The sequence below is a fragment of the Notothenia rossii genome (assembly GCF_949606895.1).
Source record: "Notothenia rossii genome assembly, chromosome: 1".
Classification (NCBI taxonomy): domain Eukaryota; kingdom Metazoa; phylum Chordata; class Actinopteri; order Perciformes; family Nototheniidae; genus Notothenia; species Notothenia rossii.
Window position 1 is genome coordinate 19,697,750 of NC_136912.1, and position 25,785 is coordinate 19,723,534.

Consider the following 25,785-nt stretch of genomic DNA (forward strand, 5'->3'; position numbering starts at 1 on the left):
CAAATGAATTACATAAAGAGTTTAGTTTAAGATGTATTTTACAGCACACTGATATGTTCATTTACTGTATATTTATTTACTTATTAACAGATTGTACAAGTATTCAGCATTAGTTTTTGAACATGTTTTTTATTATTTTGTAATCATGACAGAACATTTTGAGAAAAACACTGAGATGTCCACATATTTAAAGAAAGAAAACAGATTTTTCTGTCTGCTGCATTACATTTGCTAAATGAAAACACAGGTATGAATAGAAAGTGAGATTCATCATGTCATGCGTTGCATTCAAGAAATTGATTTTGGGTGAAATATCTCCATGCCAAATAAATATGTACTTATTTTATTGATCTATAAGCCCTAATATCAAAATAAATATATGTGGACATTTTCAATCTTAACAAAGCACCAAGCAATTCAGTCATACTTAATTCCTATACTGCGTGACAGAATATCATGAACAAATGTGCCGAAGTCCCTCAGGCCTTTTGTTCCTCAGTTTTCTCCTCAACCTGAGCTTCTGTTGCTGCTGTCGGTTCGCTCTCAGGTCGGTCTGGACAGGACTCCTTAGTTGGATCCATCACAACAGGTGTAGGCAGCCCATAACAGTTCAGCTGATGCCTGAACTCCTCCAACTCCTTCTGCTCCACCTCCCTCCTCCTGCTCAGCAGATACAGGTCCATAGATCTCCTCTTACTTGACTGCACAATCCACCGCATAACGACACAGTCTGGACAGGAAGTATAGAGGAAGTCCCCGGTGAGGTTGAAGCGATTCCCCACATTGAAGGTGAAGGCGCTGCCCTCGACGGTGATGTTGTAGTGTAGGTACTGGCATTGATCACCAAAGCGGTTGATTTGCGTGTAAGAGAAGTCGGGAGCTTCACCTGAGTTGGAGAAGAACATAGTGATGCTGTCTCTCAGCTTCAGGGCCTCCATGGATGGTGCGTGGTTGAGACTTCCTGCTACTAGAGCCCATCCTCCCTCAAAATGATGTGGATCCAGCTGACCCAAAGGATGGACCAGTCTTTCACAGACCATAGGAGCTGATTGGCTCCCGGACAGCAAGCAGAGGAGAACACTGGCCAACAAAGCAAACATGTTGCAATTATACAGATTCTGTGATGATTTAGAGAACTCTGCTTTCGATCAGTGGCTCTGTTGTTAGCTCTCACCAAGAATGGAGCTGGTTTATATGGGCTCTCCATTTTTATAGTTCAACTTGGATCAAGAATGTCCAGTATTGCAACACAGTACAAGTGAATGATCCTGACTGTGTATTTCTGTATTGTGCAATAAAAAGTTCAAAAACTAGTTGTACTGTTTTTTGGTTCTCTCTCACTTCAGGTGTTTACCGGAAATAACACATTGTTTGATGTTATACAGAGTCAAGGACAAAATTAAGTATTTTCTGTTCTTGCCTTGGTAGAAAAAAATATGGGATGAGCTGAGATAAAGCCTTATTATTTATATATTATTTCATAGAGTCTTTGTCACTAGCGTATTATAAATTACATTGATTCGTAGGGATGTGTAGTGAATGACACTGAAAAAAAGAGATAAGACTCCTCCAGTGTTCAACCCTGGCTCTTAAGAAGTACACACAATATGACATTTGAATATGTAAATGTAGTAGTCACTTTCTACTTTAACTTTAAAACTATTATTCTAAAGACTAGTTCCAATAAGTCAGAGAAAACACATAATGTTTCCTGTGTTATATGCCATTCTTGTTTTACTTAACGGAAATAATTCATTCATTCTGTACAATGCACTGTATGTAAAGGAAGCAAGAGATCTATGGGCTTACATTACATTTGTTCACTTATGTGAGAGATAAAGTGTACAAATATATCAGTGTTATTGCATTATTTATAACGTTTGGGTATCACTGTATACATGTATGTTTCCAGGAAATGCTTTCAGATCAATAGTAGTTAATGCAAATGTGTTACTTATAAGTAACATTGATAGTAGCCTCCGTTCAGGTGTCCCAGTGAGTGATGCAGTGTGACAGAGCACCATGAACAACACCAGAACCCTGAAACTGAAGCAGCAGTGCAGACTTTCAGTAAAAATGTTTTAATCATCATGTATTTGTTATTACTCTTAATCCTTGTGTTGTGTTCGAAAGCTGTTACCGTTCATGGTGTTCACGGGTCAATTTTGACCCATGATTTATCTCAGTCCCAAACACTCAAAGAAGTCAAAGATTAATCTTGATTGAATGAATCTGGGCCAAATTTGACCCAGTCACCCAAAACAATTCTGCTGGGTCTCCCCAGACCCTAACACCAAATTATACACTTTTATTTTTTAGACCTTAAGACTTGGCTCAAATTGTCAAAATCAGTTTTGTAGTGTTTATATAGCTGTTGTGGAGGATATCATGAAGCCTTGTTCCGATAAGAAAAAATAAAGCGTAGTTACACTGAACAAAAATATAAATGCAACACTTTTTTTTTTGTTCCCATTTTTCATGAGATGAACTCAAAGATCTAAAACATTTTCTACATACACAAAATAACCATTTCTCTCAAATATTGTTCACAAATCGAAAAAATCTGTGAGAGTGAGCACTTCTCCTTTGCCGAGATAATCCATCCCACCTCACAGGTGTGGCGTATCAAGATGCTGATTAGACAGCATGATTATTGCACAGGTGTGCCTTAGGCTGGCCATAATAAAAGGCAACTCTGAAACGTGCAGTTTTGCTTTATTGGGGGGGTCTGGGGGGGTCCGAAAACCCTAGGGTTAAACCCTAACCCTAACCCTAACATGTCACCCATTGAGCATGTTAGGGATGCTCTGGATCGGCGTATACGACAGCGTGTTCCAGTTCCTGCCAATATCCAGCAAATTCGCACAGCCATTGAAGAGGAGTGGACCAACATTCCACAATCAACAACCTGATCAACTCTATGCGAAGGAGATGTGTTTCACTGCGTGATGCAAATGGTGGTCACAACAGATACTGACTGGTTTTCGGACCCCTCCAGACCCTGAGGCTCATAAGGAAAGTATTGCATAAGGTCAAAAGTGCCCAAATGCAAAAATCCAACATTCCTGTTATGAAAAATGTATTGATTTTCAGTTAAAAGAACATTCTTGAAGTGCTAATATAATTCACTGAAACAAAATGTCTCTCAGGCCTTTTGTCCCTACTTGATAACTTGTGTTTTGTTTCAGACAAAGTTCCTTATTAGGATCTGTCAGGTTTTTATTTGAACTGCATGCAATACAAACTCCCATGAATTAATGAAGTGCAATTTCTACAGCTAGAATATGACTTTATAAATATGCAAACCATTCAACCACAAAGGCTGATAAGAGAGGCATTGTTCTAATCTTATCATTGGAGGTGTGTGAAACTTCTCCGATCAATGACTGAGGTTCATTCTTATATTTCAAAAATATATTTCAAAATGTGATACTGAGGTGGGAAAGATTCTTCTTCATTAAAAAACAATCAAGGGTCGAGTTGGTTTTATAGTACAACTTGCAAGAGACTACAGTTTTGCAAAAAAACGTAGTTATCCATTAGCTGTAATCCCCGTTATTGTTGCAATGAAAGAACGTTCGATTTTTTTCGGGGAAATATCAATGTTTGCATTGGAATAACTCCATTAACCTCTGAATGTGCAATAATCTCTTGCCTATGTGTTAGAGAAATACAGTAGAGAGCATAAATAAGTATTGTGTTATTTCCTTATGAGCGGGATTAGGACTACAACTAACAATTATTAACATTATAGATTCTCTTTTTAACTAAGAACACAGCCTCTTCAGGAATCAAACACAATACAATATTCAAGTCTCTAAACATTTATGAAGTCCCAGGATCAATTTTATTTGAATTGTGAATGCATTCAATAATTTCATGAATGAATAAAGTGCAATTCTACAGCTGGATGTGTGTATGATTTTTTTAAATATAAATATGCAAACCAAGGCTGATAATAGAGGCCTTGTCCTAATCTAATACTGGGAGATTTGTGCAACTCAGATCGAGCCTCATTGTCATATTTGAAAATACATTTAAAAATGTGATTATGAGGTGGGGAAAAGATACCTCTCATTAAAAAAAAGAAAAAAATGACATTGAAATATTTTAGTTTTATTGACACTTTATTGACCCAATATCGTCAATGATCATGAGGCAAAGTATCTCAGGCTGTTGTTTCCCATCAGTCTTCAGAAGCTGCTGAATGACGATCGCTCTGCTCTGGACAAAGCTCTTTGGTAGGATCCATCATAACAGGTGGAAGCAACTTCAGACACTCCACCTGAGCTCTGAACTCCTCCACCTTCTCCTGCTCCACCTCTCTCCTCCTGCTGAACAGGTACAAACGCAGGGTTTTCTGCGACTCGTTGTCAAAGCGCATCACCAGACAGTCTGGACAGGAAGTGTGGAGGAACCTCACAGTGTGGTTGCTCTGATCGTAGGTGAAGCTGCTTTCTCCTAGTGTGATGTTGGAGTGCATATATTGACAGCTGTCACCAAAACCAAAGATGCGAGTCAAGGACATCTTGGAGCTTTCGCTGGCATTGGCAAAGTTAAGGCTGGCACTGTCTCTGCTTTTGAATCTCTCGACATGTAATAGGTCGCACATACCGCCGATAACTAAAACCCGTCTTCCCTCCAAATGACGAGCATCCAGCTGATCCAAAGGCCGGAGCAAGTCTTCACAACCCAGAGGAGCTGCATGGCTCACAGACATCAGACACAGGAGGGTGATGACATTCACAGCAAACATGGCTTTATGTTCTGAAATACTGTCTGCTGTCTTTTGTTTTGTCCGCAAGCAACACTGAATAACTCAGATTAGGATGGTGAAAATGCCAGGCTGATTTTATAGTGAGACCTCCAGTTTAATAATACTGCCAATGCCAAAGGGCAGAGTCCTCTTTTCCTCTGGTTGTGAAATGAGGGAATTTTTGGAGTGCTGGGACTATTACATATTTACACTGGTTGAATCACTTTTACTGAAACTGTGGTGTTTTCGTTGTATAACTTTTGGAGTCTAATTGATTGGCAATTGTGCAAGTTCTACATTTTTTTATTCAGATTTTCCAAATGTTGTGTTATGTACTAAAATAATTCTATAAAATGCAATTCCACATTATTTCACAGACTTTAACGTTGTGGTCTTGGAATGAAATAATATATTTATTTTCTCATGGTATTTTAGTAATTAATACAAATCCAGACACACATCCAGCACCAGACACTTTAACTACGCTGCTATGGACAATCATTTTCACTACTGTACATATTTTATTATTATATTATTATTTTGTCATATATTCATCTTCATCCATTTATTAGTGACTGTTATTAATTTGATATATTGTCTGTGCTTCTTAATGTGGGTATTAGTATACATTATGTGTCTTTGTTTAATTATGTATGTATATAAGTCGGTGTATAGGAGTGCATGTATTTATCTACATATTCTTTAGATATTTTAATTTGTATCCGTTCGGATCCTGAGAAACAGCCCTTCAATCTCCCTGTCTGTATTTTACAAATATGGTAATTTACAATAAAGGTGGCTTTAAGTCGCCAATTGATTGTAAACTTTGCATATCTGGGAGTCAACATGTATTATCAAGGTTGCGAAAGTATTGAGCTAACTTTGCATGTAAGAATATAATCATAAACTGTGCCTAAATATTAAAAAATATATATATATATATTTACTTTACTATTTTGTCTCTCTGCCAGTTTGAGTCGTTGTTTTTGGTTATCTATACAGTATACAACATTTTCTTGGAATTAAACAGTGTTTGCATTAGAAATCAGATCAAGATTCCACAACCTTTTCCTTTGCCCACATTCATTAAAAGAGACAAGGACAACATGAAGTATTTTCTGCTCTTCCATGTGTGGAAGAAAAATGTGTGATGAGCTGAGAAGAGAAGCCTTTGGAATGAGCTTTATTAAAGTTATCTGCAAGGCATGGTTAAGAAAACGTATTTTAAAAAGTAGACTAGTATGAATGTGTAGATACTTGAATGGTATGTGGTGAATATGACAGAGACAATAAGAGACCTCCAATCTTCAACACTGATCCTAATAATTAGATTTTACATCTTATGTAAAATTACTGACCTGTTTCTATATTTATTTTCAAACCTTAGTCAAGAGACTGATTCCAGTTACTTAGAGGAAATGTTTGGTTTTATTTGTGAGACATGACAACATAAAGATTGTTATTTAAGGATTGATGCACCATGTGAATATTGAGCTAACTTTGCATGTAGGAATATAATAATAAACTGCATAAATATTCAAAATATATTTGTCTTTCTTATTTACTTGACTATTTTGGCTCTCAGCCAATTTGAGTTGTTTTTGGTTATCTATCTATACGACATTTTCTTGGAATAAAACAGTGTTTGCATTAGAAACCAGATCAACATTCCACCGCCTTGTCCTTTGCCCACAGTAATTGAAAGAGACAAGAGCAACATGAAGTATTTTCTGCTCTTTCCTGTGTGGAAGAAAAATGTGTGATGAGCTGAGAAGCCTTTGGAGTGAGCTTTTTTAAAGATATCTGCATATTATTATACAAAGGTTAAGAAAATGTGTTTTAAAAAGTAGACTAGTATGAATGTCTATATACTTAAATGGTATTAGGTGAATATGACAGAGAAATAAAAAACAAGACCTCCAATCTGGAACACTGGCTCCTAAAGATTACAGAATATTTAACATCTAAATATGTAAATGTATTGACTTGTTTCTATATTTATTTTCAAACTTTAGTCAAGAGACTGATTCCAGTTACTTAGAGGAAATGTTCTATTTGTGAGACATGACAACAACACAAAGATTGTTATTGCAGGATTGATGCACCATGCGAAAAGGAAGGGATGTATCAAAGGGGGAATGCATCATTTTTTGAAACAGGATTTGCAAAACGATATAAAACAGGTTGACAGACTCTTCTGAAGTGTAGGACCTTAAAAAGCAATTTAATACAGATGAGTAAAAAGGTGAAGAAATAGGTGTGATTTATTCCAACAAATAATCTCTCACTGCTAATTTTTATATATCATTGATCCAAACATTAATTATCTTGTTAATGTTTTCAGTCCCTCTGTCCCTCATGTTTCTCTTCAGTTTGAGCTCCTGGACAAAGCTCTTTGTGAGCATCCATCACAACAGGTGGAGGCATGTTCAGACACTCCACCTGAGCTCTGAACTCCTCCATCTCCTCCTGCTCCACCTCCCTCCTCCTGCTGAACAGGTACAAATGCTGCCTCTTGCCAGACTCCACATCCATGCGCATCAGCAGGCAGTCTTGACAGGACGAATGGACGAAGTTTACGGTGAGGTTGCTTTTATCAGTCCCATCGTACGTGAAGCTGCTGCCTTCCAGGGAGATGTTGTAGGAATGATACAGACACTTATTATCTAACCGGATGCTGCGAGAGTAGGAAATGTTAGTGTCACTGGTGTTGCTGGAGAAGTTCACAGCGGCACTATCTCTTTGTTTGAATCGATCCAAGTACGGGAGATGACTCAGACTGCCTGCAACTAAAGCCCATCTTCCCTCCAACGGACGAGGATCCAGCTGGTGCAAAGGCCGGAGCAAGTGTTCACAACCCAGAGGAGCTGAATGGCTCACAGACACCAGGCAGAGAAGAGCCATGGCTCCCACAGCAAGAAACATATTGTGTCCCTTGAAGTCCCTGAAATACCTCAGCCAGTCACAATGTTGTTTGGTACAAATAATTTGGCTAATGAAAAGGTCTTGCTGGTTTTAAAGTTATTTCAGACACCTCAGTTTTCACAATACAGAAAATACCAGAGAGCAGAGTCTCCTTTCCCCTGTGGATTCTGTGATTGTGAAATGAGGGTAACTACACGATCAAAGCTTTTGAATTGTAGTGGCAAATCAAAGAAATCCAGTTGCACAATGATGAGAGTAGACTCCTCCTGTTTTCTTAGTAAAAAACTATTATTTTAACACTGTGATAATTTACATATGGTATTTCTTACTCATCTTACTGTACATGTTAGATTTTAGAGATTTCAATGAAACTCAGATATTTTTTAAATCAGTCAATAGAACTGTTTGAGTCATATTGGCTCACATAATGAGCTCCATAATATGCATTGTTGTTTTGGTGGAATCATTAAACTAAACTTAATTTTCTGAGGATATTTGGACCTCCCTTACCTACCTACTGTATGGTTGTAAACTAAATATTGAAAATGCATCAGATCCCCGGTCCGCAATACTGGAAATTGTTTCTGTAATGTTTGCTAATTCACGTTAGTTGTCCTTGCTGTTGAAAGAACGAAGGGACATGTCTGCTTCTGCTAACTCAACAGCATAAATGCTGTTAGCACCTTGCAACAAACACAATGGAATACTTTTGATTCATAATGTGAAATATTCTTTCACACACTGAGAGTAAATAAGCCCATGACTTATTCATGGTGTAAATACAAATGTTGTAGGGTGTTTTTGACAATTGAGCTTGATCAAAAAATTGTTAAAAGTCTTAAACAATGAAATGTAAACATTTAATCATTTCATTTAGTAAAACAAGACCCAAACACATCAAGAGAGATACAAAAAAAAGATCTGTTCCTTTTCCCTCTCTACCAATATATTCTGGACAAGTGAAGATAAGTCAAGTGTGAAAATGTATCTTTGGTGTGACAAAGGATCCCAAATACACGTTTCATAATGGATCAAAAGTCAAAAGGGTTGGGAACTACTGTTTTGTCAATGTGTTGTGTTTATATATGCACCTCACAAAGACTGTATATGATGATGATGATGATGATGATGATGATGATGATGATGATGATGATGATGATGATGATGATGATGATGATACAGGATGTTAAGCTAGCCCTTTCAAGACGGTTTGAAAAAGTACACTCAACTCAAAACAACTCACACTTTAAAAATCCTTTATTTTTTCTCTGATGGACTGAGACTGAAATGCATCAACATGTATTCACACTTCGTGAAAAGACAACATTAACCAAAGTCTCTAGACTTTAGTCCCTCTGCTGTTTCTTCAGCATTGGCAGCTGGTTTGCTGGCAGTCTTCTCTGGACAAACCTCCTTGGTTGGAGCTATTATGAAAGGTGGAGGCAAGTGCAGACACTCCACCTGAGCTCTGAAGTCATCCATCTCTTTCTGGTCCACCTCCCTTCTCTTGCTCAACAGGTACATGTCTACTGACTTACTCGGTGCTGATTTCAACCTCAACAGCACACAGTCTGGACAGGTCGATTGGTAGAAGTTCCAAGTAAAGTTATAGGGCGCTGCCTTAATTGTAAACAAATGTTCTTCGATTGGGATGTGGGAATCCACCTGGCATAGGTCACCAACACGGTTCCCTTCCGTATTTGTGGAATTGTGGAGGTCAGTCGGTACGCTCTTTCTTCTTTTTAGGTCGTCTGCGGCTGCACTGTCATTCAGACTTCCTGCAACTAAAGTCCATTTTCCATCCACATCTTCGTTATACAGCCCAACCAAAGGCCGGAGCACGTCTTCACAGACGAGAGGAGCTGAATGGCTCACAGCCACCAAACAGAGAACGAATGCAAAAATAGCAAACATGTCCGTCTGATGTCTTGCTGTATGGTTATTTATTTAAGGTATCAGTTGCACCGTGGTGTGTAACTGAAACTGAGTCTGTGAAAGACGCGTTTCTAGTGCTATGGTCACTACCTGTTGACTTAGTGACTGTGAAATGAATAAAAAAGTTACTGTTTGTTCTCTCTTATCTTTAGTTGTGGGTTCATGGTCAGTCATATAATCTAAACTCAATTTAGTGCAGGTAAGGTAAGGGATTTTCAAAACCTTCTTTAAAGTTTGTTTGGCATTCTGCAAGTTCGTGGTTGGTAAATTCTGGAAATGAGTTGCAGCATACAACATATAACTATTTCAAAGTGAATGAGATCTATCAGGTACAATTTGCCTTGAGATATTGAAGGACTTTACTAGAGCTGTGGATGGAACAACACTACAATGTGTGCTTCAATCATATCACATCTTTACATGTATTATTTATACCTTTTTACTGTGGCTTGTCAAAATGTCAGCCTGTTTTGAAATAAAATCATGTTAAGAGAATGTATTACTGGTCAGCTAAACAAGAAGCCTGGAACAGGATGCTGCTTGCTATATTATCTGCTTTGTTGTGAATCCTCACAAGCGTTAGTGTGTGAGCCTTGACAATATTTGTAACTGCACTGATTCAATTGCAAATATATAAGGAAATTACATTTTTGGTAAGAGAGATTAACCTAATCCGCTCAGGGACACTAACAGAATTGATTTTTAATTACTTTTTTCATTTGTTTACATCTGAGGCGGCTGCATCAAATATATTTATTGTTGTTATTATATCAAACAATATTAAAGGAAACTCATAGGATGGAGTATAGGAAAACAAGTTTCCCTTTGTGAGTAATCTATCAGATTTAGCTGAGGATAAGACAATAGAGACATATTTTTCATTTTAAAAAATGATGTAAAAACAATAGCCAGTTTGTTATTGATGCAGGCTTCACAGGCATCTCAAGTTCTCGGTTGTACTTAAAGTAACATCTGAGTGCAGTAGAATCTCAGCACACATTTGACTAAAAGCAATCACACACACTGAATATTTTCATTTTATATACACATTTGAACATATATCACGTCCCAAAGCCTTTTGAAGAGACTGCGGCATGGAGTTCCTTGATCAACACAAGCTAATGCACTCCCTATAACTCAATTCACTGGCACAGCGGTTTAAACTAAAACCATCCAGTTTCATGGGGAACATGCACCAGAAAGTTCCAGTTGTGCAATACCTGACATTGTTTTCCCAACGCTTGTTTATCCCCAGTTATCCTTTGCTGTTAAAAGAGCAAAGGACAATGCCCGCTAACTCAACAGCCAAAACACAATCGGACAATTAAGATTCATTGTTTTTATACTTAAAATTAGACTCTAATTGCGTGTAATCTGAAAATACCACCAACCAAATGTTAGAAATTGTATTATGAAGATTTTATATTTATGAAGAAAAGTGATTTCTAAGGCATGAATAAAACATTTAACACACTGAACTGCAGATTTTTTTCCTTCTCTTTCCTCCAAAACCCAGGCTTTGGCTCTTGAGATGGCTGTGTGTTAGCCATGGACCGACCACAAGGGCCCCCAGGCAGTTTGGAGCTTCATGTACTCGCATGACTGGAGGACCTTTTAAAAAGAAAACTCAGTGCAGTGAACACCAGGTCATCACCTCATGAGTTCAGTCCATGTGATCCTGCTCTTTCAGACCCTGTCAGTTCTAGTTTATTTTCTGACATTTACCACAACTAAAGCTGCATGTGTAGAGAAATGTCTGAGGCAGGCTGCGGACTCCCATTTTGTTACATTTGCAAGAGTTTTATATTATATTATTGTATAAACCAGTTGTTCCTGGTTTAGGAATCAGAAAAATAAAAGATTAATGGTTAAACATAATATAGTGTTTTGGTCTTTGCACGAGCGGTGTTATTTATTCAGAAAAAATGCCACTGTTCGGAGTGCAAAAAGGCTGTAAAAACATCAAGTACACCAAGCAATGTATCACAAATGTCAGTTTAATCGTTAAACCATTCAGCAAATCATTTCAAAGCTGACAGCTCAGACACTCTCAAATCCACGTGTTTCTGTCTACAGTTTATACATCATGCACAGAGCTTTCTCAGGAGCCTTGGAGCCTCTCTTTGAAAAGCACATCTGGTGAAAATACAAAATTCATACTTCCAGGCAACTCTCTTTTAAAACTGAAACATGTCACACAATATTCAGTGGTGCACGCCGTTTAGGAATTAGACCATTTCATACTATCAGTCTGTATATTGTCAAAACCTGTATAAATAAAATGTTCAGGCCCTATACTTGGATTAAAATTATCTTTACTAAAAGAGCAAAATCAATAATAATTCAGCTTTAAAGGCATTAAATTAAATGAATGTCCTCTCTGAACCTCTCTGGATCTTTGGACAAATCTCATATTTAAATGAAAAAAAACAATGAATTAGACATGCTAATACAACCGTTTAAAAAATAATCCATATGTATTCTGTTTTTGCTGACCTGCTTCCAACACTTTCTTTTTCATATGTAGAGGTTTTATGATCCTATGTAGATTGGCTGGCTCATCTGCAAACTAGGGAAAAAATCAATCAAACTCAGTGTAAAAAAAAGGGGGAAAAAAGCTCACATTTTGGTCCACAGTGTCTGAGAAGATCATTAAACAGTTCTGGGTATAAAGCTGCTAAAGGCACTTTAAACACTGACTAGTCCAGCTCATACCTCTCCCCCGTGTTTACATCAGAGAGGGCTCACTTCCTCTTGGAGCATCAAATTCAAGAGTGGGATTCAAGATGAATAAAAGGAATGAGGGCAGAAAACAGAGGAAGGTAAGGGGAAATGGCTTGTGGACTAATTTGAAAAGAAATCAATTAAACAAAGAGACAAGGGAAGGAGTGTGTTATGAATTAAAGGAGCAGAAAGACAGACTGATTATGGAGGGAGGGGATCCACAGGAAGAGCTCTTCACATGACCGAGCAGCACTGGCAGCTTTTGTGTTTGGGTGCTCTGGTCTCCTCGCCCTGGCCAGACCTGGGGGGGTTCTGTGTCTCTGTGCTGACAGCTGCTGCTGCTGCTGCTGCTGCTGCTGGCTCTATGCGGGGGTCAGGGGCTTTGGTCTGCGATAGAAGAGGTTCCTGCTCCCTCGGCGGTGCCTCCGTTCTCAGGTTCTCCAGAGAACCAGCCAGGGAAACCTCCTGGAACTGGCCGAGGAGCGTGGCAGGGACTTGAGCTTTAATTTCGGCCTCAACTTCCTCAGCTGACATTGCAGCTTCACCCTCAGTGGTGAAGGTGAGGGTGGGGGGTTGACCCTCAGAGTAGACGGGCACTGAAACCACTGTGGAGCCCTCTAGAGCGCTGGCTGGGGACTGCAGCTGCACTGAGATCAGGTGTTCTTGGTCCTGTCCATCTGCTTTTGTCTCTCCATTTTGGTTTCCCTGCACTTCTCCTTCACCAGTTGCTAGGTTTGCCTCTGCAGTTGCCTCACTCTTCTCTGGTTGTGTGACAGTTTCTGTTTCCCTGCATTCTTCTTCATTTGGCAGAGGAGTCTGAATGCTCTCCTGCTGAGCGTCCTGGGATGTTAGATCCTCAGGTACATCTTCCCCTTCATCTGTGATGATCACACGTTCTGCTCTCATCACCAGAATCCCTTCTTCCTCCTCTTCCTCGTCATTGTTGTTGACATTTATCCCCTGTCCGGGCTCTCCCTCAGAAACACCCAGGCTCGACCCAGGCTCAAATGTCACGCTGATCTCACCATCAGAGGCTCCATTAGTGGTGGACTGAGTGATGTGTTCCAAGTTTCCTCCCCCATTGGTTATGATAGCTACCGGTTCATCGGGCAGTGTGCTTAGGTTTTCCTTTACTTCTTCATCTACAAAAAGAAAGAAACATCAAATAAATATCACAGTGAGTACAAGGGGTGATAACAGTGCCTTTTGTTTATTAGAAAAGTGAATGCTGTTCATGAATGTAGACGATGTGAATTGGCAATCAATACTAAGTCATTAACACTGATTATCAGCCTTAATTGTTCTTCATGTTGACTCACTTTGACTTGATTGAAATGTATGTTGAAATTGTGTATCAGTGCCTAATACAGCTAATTCATGTTGTGTAATGTGTTTAACAGCAGGTGCTGCTTTCTTAGTCTTAATGCATTACAAAGAAAAGGCATTTACCTCCTATGGTGAACCCTATTCATACAAATTGGAGAAAGTAATAAAAGGGTACTTCTAACACTGTTAGAAGCAAGTGTATACTAATGAAAGAAGCCTTCCATTTGTTAAAGAGCAGAATGTAACAGCCCCTTTTAAATGGTTATTTATTACTATAAAAGACAAGCTACAAAACAAGAAATTGAAAAAAGAGGTATTTAGATTAGCGTCAAGACTACATACAAGACATATTATACAAAAGTTGAAAATAAGCAACAGATCGACTAGGAGCAAAGTAAAGAGAACGCTTAAGGAAATATAGATTCAGCAGTGTCAAGCGAGAGCACAGATGATTTAAATACAATTGGATCATTTCCTTTTCAGAACTCTCTAGTTGAGCAGCCCGTCAGCGTATCCGCTGCCCTCTAAAAGTGCAAGTTATGCACTTGACTTCTTATTAGCATAAATATATATGCACAATCTTATACAACATGCGTAAATATTCATAACAGCATGTATGAACTTTTGTGAAGAATAGGTATGAGGGTGCCACTCTTTCCTTTGTAATGCTCATTTCTTAATATCAGCTTATGTATACATTATAAATTACTTCATGGTCTTTAAGGGGTAGGGGAAGGAAGAAGATTAAATAAGAATTAACAAGAGAAAGACCGGAAAGAAAATGAAATGTCAGGTTCAAAGTGATGAGACATGTTGACATCAATAAGAATTGAAATGAAACATGTGAAGGATTCCTTTCCTTTGTTTCTGGATCATTCTGCTTTGTACGTGAGCTTTATGAGAATATCGTGATGCATGTCTGAGTGTATTTTATGACACACAAGTCAAAGCCATGCTCACCCAATCCTGTTGCATCGTTTTCTCCGTTGTGCACCACAGCACCTCGGACCATTTCTTAGATAGGAAAAGAATTGCGTTTATTGCAGGCAGCAGTAGTTTTCAGTTAGACATGCAGTACAGAAAGCAGTATTGAACTATAAACGATTTATCAGTCAATTACCCCATTAAGCATTGTTAACTAAATGAATATGCAAACTAAGATACCTTTACTGTTATTGTATTTTGAGAGAATGACAGAATGACAATGCGGCTTCTTTGGATAACTTGTCTTGTCATGCAGAACAATAGAAGATGGGATAAGAGTTAAAGCACAAAACTAATTAAATATAATCAATATGTACTGATGAAATGAAGTAAGAGCAGTAATAGAGTGTGTCTGAACACAGTTGTGACATGTATTGGACAGATTGTTGATAGCCAGCCAGATGGATGCTTCATTCTGCTCTCTGTTATTTACTGAGCTTGTCATATTCAATTGCTTGAAAATGCTAATGTAAACAACTCTAATATTATACAGAATAAAATTAGCATTGATTTATCACTTTCTCTGGTAAAAACTTAATGGAAATGCAACTTCAATAAATGCCCACTGTTATTTGAACATGTCTTGGTACCGAAAGGTGAATCTGAACGCACTTACCTACTGCGGCCTCTGCCACCTTCACTGCCTCCTGTTGGGCAAAACAATGGAGGGATTAAATAAATAGTTTCTTAAATGTTGAAACTGTTTTATGTAGTGTTGCCTAATCCTCTGTATTTCTAAGGGATAGTATAAAGACAACAATACAAGCAAATAGAGGAATACCCACAAGCTTTAAAGGAAATGCAGGAAATATTTGGGAATTAGTCGTCTGAAGCACAGACAGGCTCAGCACAGTTCACTCGCTGATGGATGTGAGGGAGGGATTTTCAGCTCAATCACTCCCCCTTCTGACCAGGCAGAATGTCATGACTAAAACAACACACAGTTGATCCCTTTCCCAAGTTTCATATACTTAAACTTCATCTGCATAGATAAACAGTTATGATATATGTGTGTAGCTTTGACAGTTTGAAGACAGCTTTCCTTAGGTCCTGAACATATGTTCACATGCTGTTTATTGTGTGAATGTGGAGCGTGTACAGGTGTGAAGTTGCTGTTGAACTGAAATGGAGCACATTGTTATAATACCCCAATAAAGCAACTGTTATTTAATCAAGAGGGAGAGCAAGAGAAGGATGCAGGCGTCAAACAGCTGTTTGTCCTGTGAAATACAACGTTCATAAACGAGTGCTCTGTTTATTGAATACATCGTTTGATTGTTAAACAGTAGTCTTATGTTATTTAGTCTTTCTAAAGATTTCACCAAGATGCTGCTCTAAAAAGGTCCTGCATATTTTTGATGCAACCTAGTCTAGGTGGTTTTTATTATTATTATTATTATTGAATTATTACATCAATTTAAAATGTTCATTCAACACTATTATTAAGAGGCTGATATTTACACCAAAATACACAATACATCAGGATTTATTTAAAAATATCACATAGTTCCATGTAAAATTAGATACTCAGGACCAACATGCTGATGATGAATGATCCTTTGTTTCATATCCACATTTTCCTGCTACTGACTGTTCAGGGTCACCTTTACTCTGTTCATGTGTTCCGTGGATTATATCAGAACTGGAAATGCCAAGATTAAGATAAATGAAAAGATATTGGACTAGAAAAACAACATTTCTTTTTGAGTTGTACTATAAAGACCTTCAGAGAGACAACGTTAACACACTTCTGCTTGACTTGGGTTCAAACAATAATTCCGGAGTGGATAAAGTGCTAAATTGTTTATGTAACAGGTCTGCTAACATTCAAGCTCTGGCTTTTAGAACAAGAGGTGCTACATCAAAGTTACATTAAGAGAGGAAATTAGTTATTTATGGCTAAAGCCACAGACAGAAGTTGTGGGACATTTTCTGTGTAATGGAAGATGATGGAGCAAGCTTGTTCAACACATATTCCAAGACCATTTCTGTCTGCAGAGTGAGTGGGCAAGTAAGTGTGTGTGTGTGTGTGTGTGTGTGTGTGTGTGTGTGTGTGTGTGTGTGTTCGTTCCTCACCGTTTGGCCATCCTCCATCTGTTCATTCAGTTTCTCTTCCTCCTCTGCCAACCGTTGACTCTCTGACTGCAACCTGAGAGGGACACACAGTTGTGCAGACACACATACACACAAAACAAACATTAAATCTATAGAAATATGCACTCTTAGTTCATGCTTTGATTTGATTTTTAACCATGATTATAACCGTATTTTATGATCCCAATCTAAAGAACACGACAGTAGACAAAAAGGGATTCCTGAAGCAGTATGTTTTAATTCCCCCAGAGGCCACATGCAGGGTGTGTGAGGAGTCTTTCTGGAAAGCGAGGCAGTACTGTGGACCTTTGCAAGAATATGATCGGGATCTTAGTGCAGTCTTCAGGAACAGCAATGCAATCAAATAAGTGTAGTCCGGTCTTGCTGGATTCCCCTCTCGCTCTCTGCTTGTGTTCATTTCAAAACTAGCAGAATTAAAACTCAACTTTGCCAAATCATACATTATGTACGACAACAGCAGAAATTACACAAAAAAATGGAAATAGAACATGAGTACTCAGGGATCAATTAACCATGAGGTTTCAACTACACAAATACAATGAAAATGTGTCAGATCTCCCAAGCTATGTGAACTTACAAATGTTTGTTTGTACCTGTCTATGTGCTTTTCAATCTCCTGGGCCTGGGAGCCCCAAAGGGGGGAGCGGGGGCTCTGGGGGTCCGCGGAGGAAGGGGACAAGGGAGGTGCCTCCATCAACCACTGGTCCCTCAGAGACTTCCTCTGGAGGGAGAAGGAGAAATCTGGTTACTGAAGAATTGTGATACAAGTCAGCAGGATATTTAACAGTGGTTGGATAACTTGTGTAGTGATAAACGTACCTTTCAGAAGGGTTTTGTATTAAAAAATGGTGGGATTTAATCAATATTTGTATAGTTAACGTGTGTAAACTATTTATCTTTATTAAAAAAAGTAACTGTGACTGACGGTCAAATTAAGTTTATACATATGTAACGAATACACACCTGAAAGATTTCGCATTACCTTACGGAAATAAGATATAAATCATCAACATTAACTTATCATTAACCAAACCAGAATGCTGACTAAGCAACGAGAGTTAGTTTAGCTTAGTCCAGTGTAGTGTGTCATGTGAGGCAGTCTGCTGGCATAACGGCATACCTGATGCAGTAAATAACTGAGAATTAGAACATATCCCCTCATTTCTTTTGTACATTGCATTGTCACACACTAATATATGAAAACACTAAATACATAGTCTGAAATTACAAAAAAATCCTAAAATGCAATCTGTTCTATAGATATTAAAATTACAGTCGTGTCACATTACACTTATCAGTTACAAAGCAAAAAGATGATGAACATGTAAATCCCAATCTACTAATCCCTATAGCGTAAAATACAAGCTGTTTATAAATGAGTGTTTAAGGCAGTGATCTCAGACGCAGCCTAAAAGAAAGGAGAGAAAGAAGTAAGATGTATAGCACAGTGAGAATTGAGATGGGGAGGGCAAAGGGAAATGTAGTTATTTGAGGGTGCAAAGGTGAGAAGAAAAAGGGGACAAACTGTGAGCCCACGTCACCAGACAATGTGTACTTTTTTCCTACTTTCCACTGCAGCAAATCAACATGACCCAGTGAAGGAAAGATGCCCGAGGCTTCGTTCCCTGAGAAAAAAATACCAAAACGAGCACTTTCAAGTTTGTAGAGCTGACTTCTCTCTGAATGTCATCAGAACAGACTGTTTCAGGTGCCTAACATTCCTCCAAGTCTTAAAACACATGAAAATAAAACCCAATTTCTCCTGCTTTTCACCATTTGTTTTAGACCCCGCTGTACATCTAACACAAAGTCTTTAAAAGTATGTGTGTGTTTTAGGGGTGTAACGGGATCCGTGTTCGGACGTCACGGTTCGGCACATGCAGTCACTCGACGAATACGCCTTTTTTTCAGTATCCAACACTATATATAATCCAGGGGGCTGTATTGCGCCTAAAAGCTGTTTGCCAGCCGCCCTTAAACAACAAATGAAGAACAAGAAGAAAACACAAAAAAACTAACAAAATACAAGAAGAAGAAAAGTTAGTATGGCGATTTCAGATAACAGGCAGGAGCTAGAACCCACCTGCTTCTCTTAAATCAGCTGTGTGGGAACATTTTGGGTTCCCTGTGGACTACGATAACGATGAAGTGGGTGTGGTGGATCGGGAGGACGGTGTGTTGGCGTTGTTCGACAGCGGTTTGCTAACGGTAACACACGTCAAACATGCTAAATCATATTAGAAGGCATCAGCCAGATTTGCTAATCACGGAGCCCGGCAAAAGACAACAGCAGTTCAACAGTTTATCCCTGCTGTTTTTAAGAAGCCAATAGACATGAAAGCCGAGAGACCAAAAGAAATAACGGAAGCTATTGGCATATATATTTCAACGGCTATGCGCTCTTGAAACACTTTTTTATTATTTATTTTGTAATATTTACAAGACATTCTTTTTAGTTTTACAGCTTGATGAAACCTTTTGGTTTGACAACAGCCATTATAGATAATATGGCCATCTGAGTGTGTGTGATACTGTTTGTGGTTTGTTTTGAACTGTGTAATACAGTTCATTATTCCTTATATAATGAGTTCCTTATTTTTATACTGAAACTTGCACTACTTTTCAAAAATAAATAAAAACAAACCTGGAATTATGCATTTGGGACTTTTTTTGTGCTTTTTCTTGTTGTACCCGTACCGAACCGTGACCCCTAAACCGAGGTACGTACCGAACCCTGAATTCTGTGAACCGTTACACCCCTAGTGTGTTTGAATATGTGACAATGAGTAACATGTCAAAAATTGCATACTTTGCAACGGTTTCTAGTGCAAACCATCAAAACAAGAAAAGCTATAAGCAGTTTCCCGTTTTATAATACAACACCTTTTGTATTATCTGAAGCAATTAGTGCTGGCAGTGTAGATGTGATTTTTTAATTGACAAAAGGTGAAAACATAACCTTTTAAATATTGTTAGGTATGCTTTACTACCTTTAATTTGAGAAGTTTTGAGCTGCACAAAAAACAAATATAGCGTGAACAATATAACGTTATTAACCTTTCTTGTTTTCATGAGCTGGACTAAAGCAATTAAATCATGTACTGTACTAACAAGGAACAAGTTAAACGTTTTTTGTCCTTAAACAAAAGCTGCATTAATGTTGCATCCAGAAATCCAAACAAACATTGTGATATCTTTCTGCACCGTCAGAAAGAACACCCTGCTGATAAAGGTAAACGGAAAATGATTTAATGATGACAGTGTTTCAAACCAAGCATACAATTGTTCACTCAAAAACTTCCACTTTAAAGAAATGATGTGCCTTAAATGAATAGAAACTTTTCAAATGGTTGTACACTTAATCGTGATAGTTGTAAGCATGCAAGTGAGAGAGGAGACATTTCCCTCACCATTTTAAACTATTTTGTTTCCCTGTACGTCAGGAATAATAACAGGGGCTGCAGGCTGCCTTAGTCAGTATGACAGCCGTGTTGCAACCAGTTGACCTTGGTTCAAAGGCTTGTTTCAGCAAGCATCTGTGGCGCTAAAGTGCCCTTGAGCTAGACAGAGAACTCTTGCCAGCTCGACGAACGCTGGTCGGATTCTGACCCTGACAAGCAAACACAGTGTCTGCATGGACATTTTAATGTAGTAATTCTTATCTATAAAAACAGCCAGGATTACAGTTTTTATCACAATGTGGCTATTACGATGCAATACATTCCAGTAAAAAAATACCCAGCAGCTACTCCAGGTGTTGATTCTGACTACTAAAGCATATGAAAACTCAAACTCCCCTCCAGCTGTTGGCCCCCATGTTTCCAAAAGCTGGCAACCGTTAGCCGGTAGCTACCTGCCTAACTATAAGCATCACAAAACCATCTCTGTGTTTTCTCCTGCACAGCAGAACAAGTCTCGCTCTGTTCCCCCCCCCCTCCCCCCTCTGCTTTTGGCTGACTGGACGCAGCCCCTCTGTAAACTTTCCTGCAGGCCAGGAGCTTTACTGTATACTTCATATCACATCTTTACATCTACCCTGGGGTGAAAGTCAATGTCAAAGCTAATGAATGTACTAAAAGCAATTATGATATCACCTCCTGTGAGAGAGCAACATAATCATTTTCAAATTAATCTCTGAAGCCTCCTGCAGATGATGGTATACTGTAAATACAGTTTGTGTTTGGTGCAAAAAAATAAATGCACACACAAATATGATGAGCATATGCAAAATGTTCTTTTGCATGACCACACCGGCACACACATTAATAGTCGCTTGCACACAAACACATGTTGTGCAAATTTCACACAATTTGAGGAATGTGCCCCAGGCCAGCGTAGCACAGTGAAGTAGGAAGTGGGAACGCCAGTCTGGAAATGATGGGAAAACAATAGAGCAGGTCTGCGACTTGCACAGTGTGTAAACATACACTCACATAAAGAAATAAAAGATATCAGCAAAGGAAGGCTTGACTCTAACCTTGGGAGAAACTGGAAGAACCAGGAAGTGTGTGAGGTTATACAGTTCATCTATGTGTGAGAGAGTGTTTGTGTGTGAAAACAAAATTCATTTGGAGCTTGCTAACAAGCTGGAATGGGTCTGCGGGGGTTTCAGCTGAGTGAAATTAAGGCTGCGTGTGTGAACCAATGAGGCGGGGTATCATCGTGTGTATGTGTGTCAGACCTTGAGCTGCTGTAGTCTGAGCTTCTCGTCTTCCATCTCTCTCCTCGCTCGGTCCTGCTCCTCCTGCAGCCGCCGCTTCTCCTGATGGAGGAAGAGAGGGAGGTTAAGGGGGATATTGCAAAGAAAGAGAGTGGATGTAGACAGTGGCTCAGTCAGTTGGGGCTTGGACTGTGAGCCGTAGGGTCGCATGTTCAAGTCCCTGATCAGACCTAAATATGGAGTGTGGACTGCTACTTGGTTGCCCTTGAGCAAGGCACCGGACAACCCCGCACCCCCCATTGCTCCCCAGGCGTTGTGCAATAGCTGCCCACTGCTCCTAGTAATAGGATGGGTTAAATGCAGAGGCCAGATTTCACTGTGTGTGCTCTGCATGTGTGACCATTAAAGAGGGTTTCATTTCAGCTCATTTTCAAACAGGTTTTTATATAAATGGATCAGGACAAAATGTGAGCAAATATTTTTTCCTGACACTTGCAGAATCTCTTTACACAAAGGGGACACATGTTTATGAATAAAAGACTTGAACAAGTGGATTTTGCATTTTTCCTTTAATAGTTGCCGGAGAGAGAGAGAGAGAGAGAGAGAGAGAGAGAAAGAGAGAGCGAGAGCAAGAGGAGTACAACAAATGTGGAACAATTGAGTTCAACAGTCAGATGTATAAGCAAGCTGATGTAAATGAATGAGAATGAAACAAAGATGGAGTAGAGGTGGCAGTGAATAAAACATCACTGGGAAAACGTAGAACAGGGACACCTTGTCAACCATCTGTCACAAGGACACTGCCACCATAGACATCAGGTGCACTTTATATCCCATAATGCTCAGAGCAGCTGTCCCCATAGCAACCTGGTGTTGTTTTCGTGGGACTAGGGACACCCCGGCTTACCACATTGCACACTCAATAAATTATTTAGGAGTTAGGGACAGCTCAGAGAGCTTAGTCACTCTATCCTCTCTTTCTCTATCACATCACACATATCAAACTCAAGGCCTGCCGGCCAAATCCTTGGCATGTTAGGTTTTTTTCTTTGAGGGAAATTGTTTTTTGAAGCTGTTGTTGGCCTGTGGAAACATTTAATCATAAGAAATTACATAAGAAAGGTGCAGTTAGAGCCATAAGAAATGAATGCAACTGATTTTTCATTTATTTAATGTTTAATGTTGTTTTTATAGGCAATGATTTAAGCTTTGTTAGTTCCAGGTTTAATATGTGCAATAAGTTCATTTCAATACGTTTTGGAATAAACATTGAACCAGTCCGGCCCTCGACTAGTACCGATTTTTTTATTTTTGCCCACTGTGTATTTGAGTTTGACACCCCTGCTCCATGTAGACAAATCTGAAGCAGAGAAGAATAAATGAGCTTTATATAAACCGGTCTTGTAACTGTATGAAATGTGATTTCACTTTTTGAGCGATGTTGCCAAGAGACTGTCAAGGAGATCCTGTAGAAATTATTAAATGTGGAAAATGTCGCCTTGAAAGTCCATTAACATAAAAACCACAACACTTTTCAAATAAAGTTTGTCAAGTTTTAATGGACTAGATGTTTTTTTCTGTTCTGTATTGCCATCGGCTCCAATAGGCAAACAACTAAACTTCAAGCCTCTACTCTTTGAGATACATTTGACTTTCACAAATTCTCCATTTAATTTTGTTTTCTTTACAGTCCGAGCAGCTGGCTTAGCTATTTAAAAAACACATTGACTGCCTACGCAGGGTTTATGGTAAATCACCTCACACTAGGTTGGTACAATGTTTCCTGCTGAAATATGACAGCATCTAATGTTTCTGGTTTTTAAATAAATTATCAATTTCTCCAGATTTCAATGAAAGATATCATGGAATTTGATGATTATAATCAAGCATTTCACATTCAGATTCATGTTGTTTTCCCCAAAGCCTGCGTCATAACAACTTCAATCTAGTTCTTTGAGACTCCACTTCCATCTGTGATTAACCTAAACATGTCTATTCATGATGACGGCTGCGGATTAGAGCACCGCATACACATCAGTCGCTGGATTTGTTCAAACAGAGAAAGCTGCATTTGTGTGTGTACGTGTCGACTCACAGCAATGGCCTCCAGTCGCTGTTTGTACTTCTCCGTCTCATCCATCCTGGCACCTATAACACAACAAGACAGGGGTCAAGCTTAGAGAGCAGAGGTTAAACAAATGTGTGTCAACTGAATCCATTTATTCCCAAGAATGACTGCGTTTACAACCAAGGGAATGAACCCAGGCCATTTCTTCGAAGTATCCCTTGCGATGATCCTAAACCCCTATTCAGCATTTACTTCTGTTGACATATCCATCCGAAAAAGGGATTTAAATACAGAATTCCCACCAGTGCTATATCAGAGGAAGGGGAGCAGCACTACAACAACAGAGACAGGACTTTGCTATTCGTGAAGCATGTTATTAGTCAAGTATCATAGTAGTATGTGCCTTTGTGAATAATGACCCACAATCTTCCCACTCTTCCGAAAACATCTCCCCCTACCCTTATTAAGCCTTATGCTACTGTCATGACACAGCCTCCGGCATCCGGAAGAAAATGAGCATAAGCAATATTTGTTTTCCCCTGCAGCTGACACTAAATCGGAAAATATTTGAGCTTCTTTAAACTCAGAGGCACATGAGAGAGAATAGACTGAAGTCATACATATCAACCAGCTCTCAGCCGTTAGTGAATCCTGCAGTCACACGCCACAACTCTGCTTTTAGTCAACCCCTCGGGAGAGCAACACTTATTTTTGGCCCACATGAAATTCTGCACAAGGTGGGTTTCAGACAAAATACTTAAATGATGAGAATAATTTAAGGGGAAACACAAGTACTTGGCACTGTATACTCAATGGCAGAAACAACCTTCAAGTCACTGGCAATCCTGTGTGTTGAAAGAAATCTGTCCTACACGAAAAACCCATTTAGCCATCACAGCAACTGAGATCTCATATTGGGGGAGATTTGAGCAATACAGCGACCCATTTTTTTAGCAAATAACACACTGTCACAGCCGTTGTCACTAATCACCATAACAGAGCTCTAAAGCGTAAAATACGTTTTTGCAATACACAAACAAAACATTTTCCAGATGCATAACATGCAAACCCTCAGACAAGCTACTGTCTATGGACACTAATAGGAAGATACAACTTAAATGGTGATCTTACCTTACCTACAACTTCACATTGACACTTGCAGTTCTTGGAAAAAGAGCACATTCAAACTGACAAAATAAGCTGATATGTCACATAACTTATTTCTCCGTCAAACCCCCTCTCCACATCTGACTCTCGCTTTCTCCACAAATGAGGTTTCTCATTTCCTCCCAGAAGGCAACTCAGTAGAGCTGATGCTATTGTTGCTCTTCCAATACGCTAGATCTTTCAGGCCCTAAAGGGGTGTCGTTAACATACTGAGAAACTTTTCCTAAGAAACACCTAAAAAGTTCCTGCAGCGTCCTCAAGGTGTGGGATGGGTGGCGGGGTCAAAGGAGAAAAAGGGCCCACATAAAACAATATAAGAATGTAGTTGCACTGTGTACGGAGGGGGAAAACAGAAGGATGAAAGAAGAAAAGGGAAGGGGATTCTTTTGGATGGTAAAACAACCTCTAGCATGCTTTTAAATACACTGGAGTTCTCTCAAAATCTAAAGTGGTGAGAGAGGAAGAATCAGCAGAGAGACAAACGAGAGTATTCATATGTAATATATTTAGAAAGATTGAGGGACACGAGATAGGGCTGCTCAATTAATCTTATTTTAAATCGCGTTTACGATTATGGCTTGCAACGATTACGAAAACAACGTAATCGAAATAAAACGATTCTTTTTGTATTATTACTTATTTTTTTTCAGTTGAATTATACTTAAAGTTCAGGGTAATCAACTGTTAAAAACATACTGTTCACATTTTTTTTCTCCAATAAATAGATGTTTTCAAAGTCAATGAATAATCGCATTTAATAATCGCAATTACAATTATTGACCCAAATAATCGAGATTATGATTTTTGCCACAATCGAGCAGCCCTAACACGAGATACCCTTCAAGAACATCAGAGGTAAAAAGAGACCAACAAAAGTCTCATTTTGGCAGTGTTTTGAATGACTGGAGGTGCAGTGACAGCTTACAGTATAAGCCTCCGCAGAGAGGAGTCTCATCAGGGCTCCAGGAGAGCGCCTAGAATAGCAGCCAGAGATAAACAAGCAGACACAAACAGAGGCTTTGATGAGGAGGTATTGAGGAGCTCCCCGTAGACACACACTGACTCCGATAATTAGACATGATAGGGGAGGGTAGAGACGGGAAGGCTGACAAAGTCAAAGAGTTA

General features: G+C 39.0%; 1 protein-coding gene across 3 annotated transcripts in view; it reads right to left on the minus strand.

The window, feature by feature from the left end:
* Positions 1–11,592: 11,592 nt before the first annotated feature.
* palm3 (paralemmin 3) overlaps positions 11,593–25,785 on the minus strand; it is a 31,167-nt gene continuing 16,974 nt past the window's right edge. For 2 of the 3 annotated variants that reach the window (XM_079666074.1, XM_079666073.1), the window contains exons 2-8: positions 23,521–23,573; positions 21,447–21,527; positions 17,359–17,486; positions 16,727–16,799; positions 15,267–15,297; positions 14,627–14,680; positions 11,593–13,482 (exon numbers count right to left, since the gene is read on the minus strand). In XM_079666074.1, the coding sequence (XP_079522200.1) occupies positions 12,575–13,482; positions 14,627–14,680; positions 15,267–15,297; positions 16,727–16,799; positions 17,359–17,486; positions 21,447–21,527; positions 23,521–23,565 (1,320 nt within the window). In that variant the 5' untranslated portion in view covers positions 23,566–23,573 and the 3' untranslated portion in view covers positions 11,593–12,574. Of the gene's footprint in view, positions 13,483–14,626; positions 14,681–15,266; positions 15,298–16,726; positions 16,800–17,358; positions 17,487–21,446; positions 21,528–23,520; positions 23,574–25,585; positions 25,635–25,785 lie in introns of all 3 variants that reach the window. The other variant, XM_079666072.1, reaches the window with a different exon arrangement.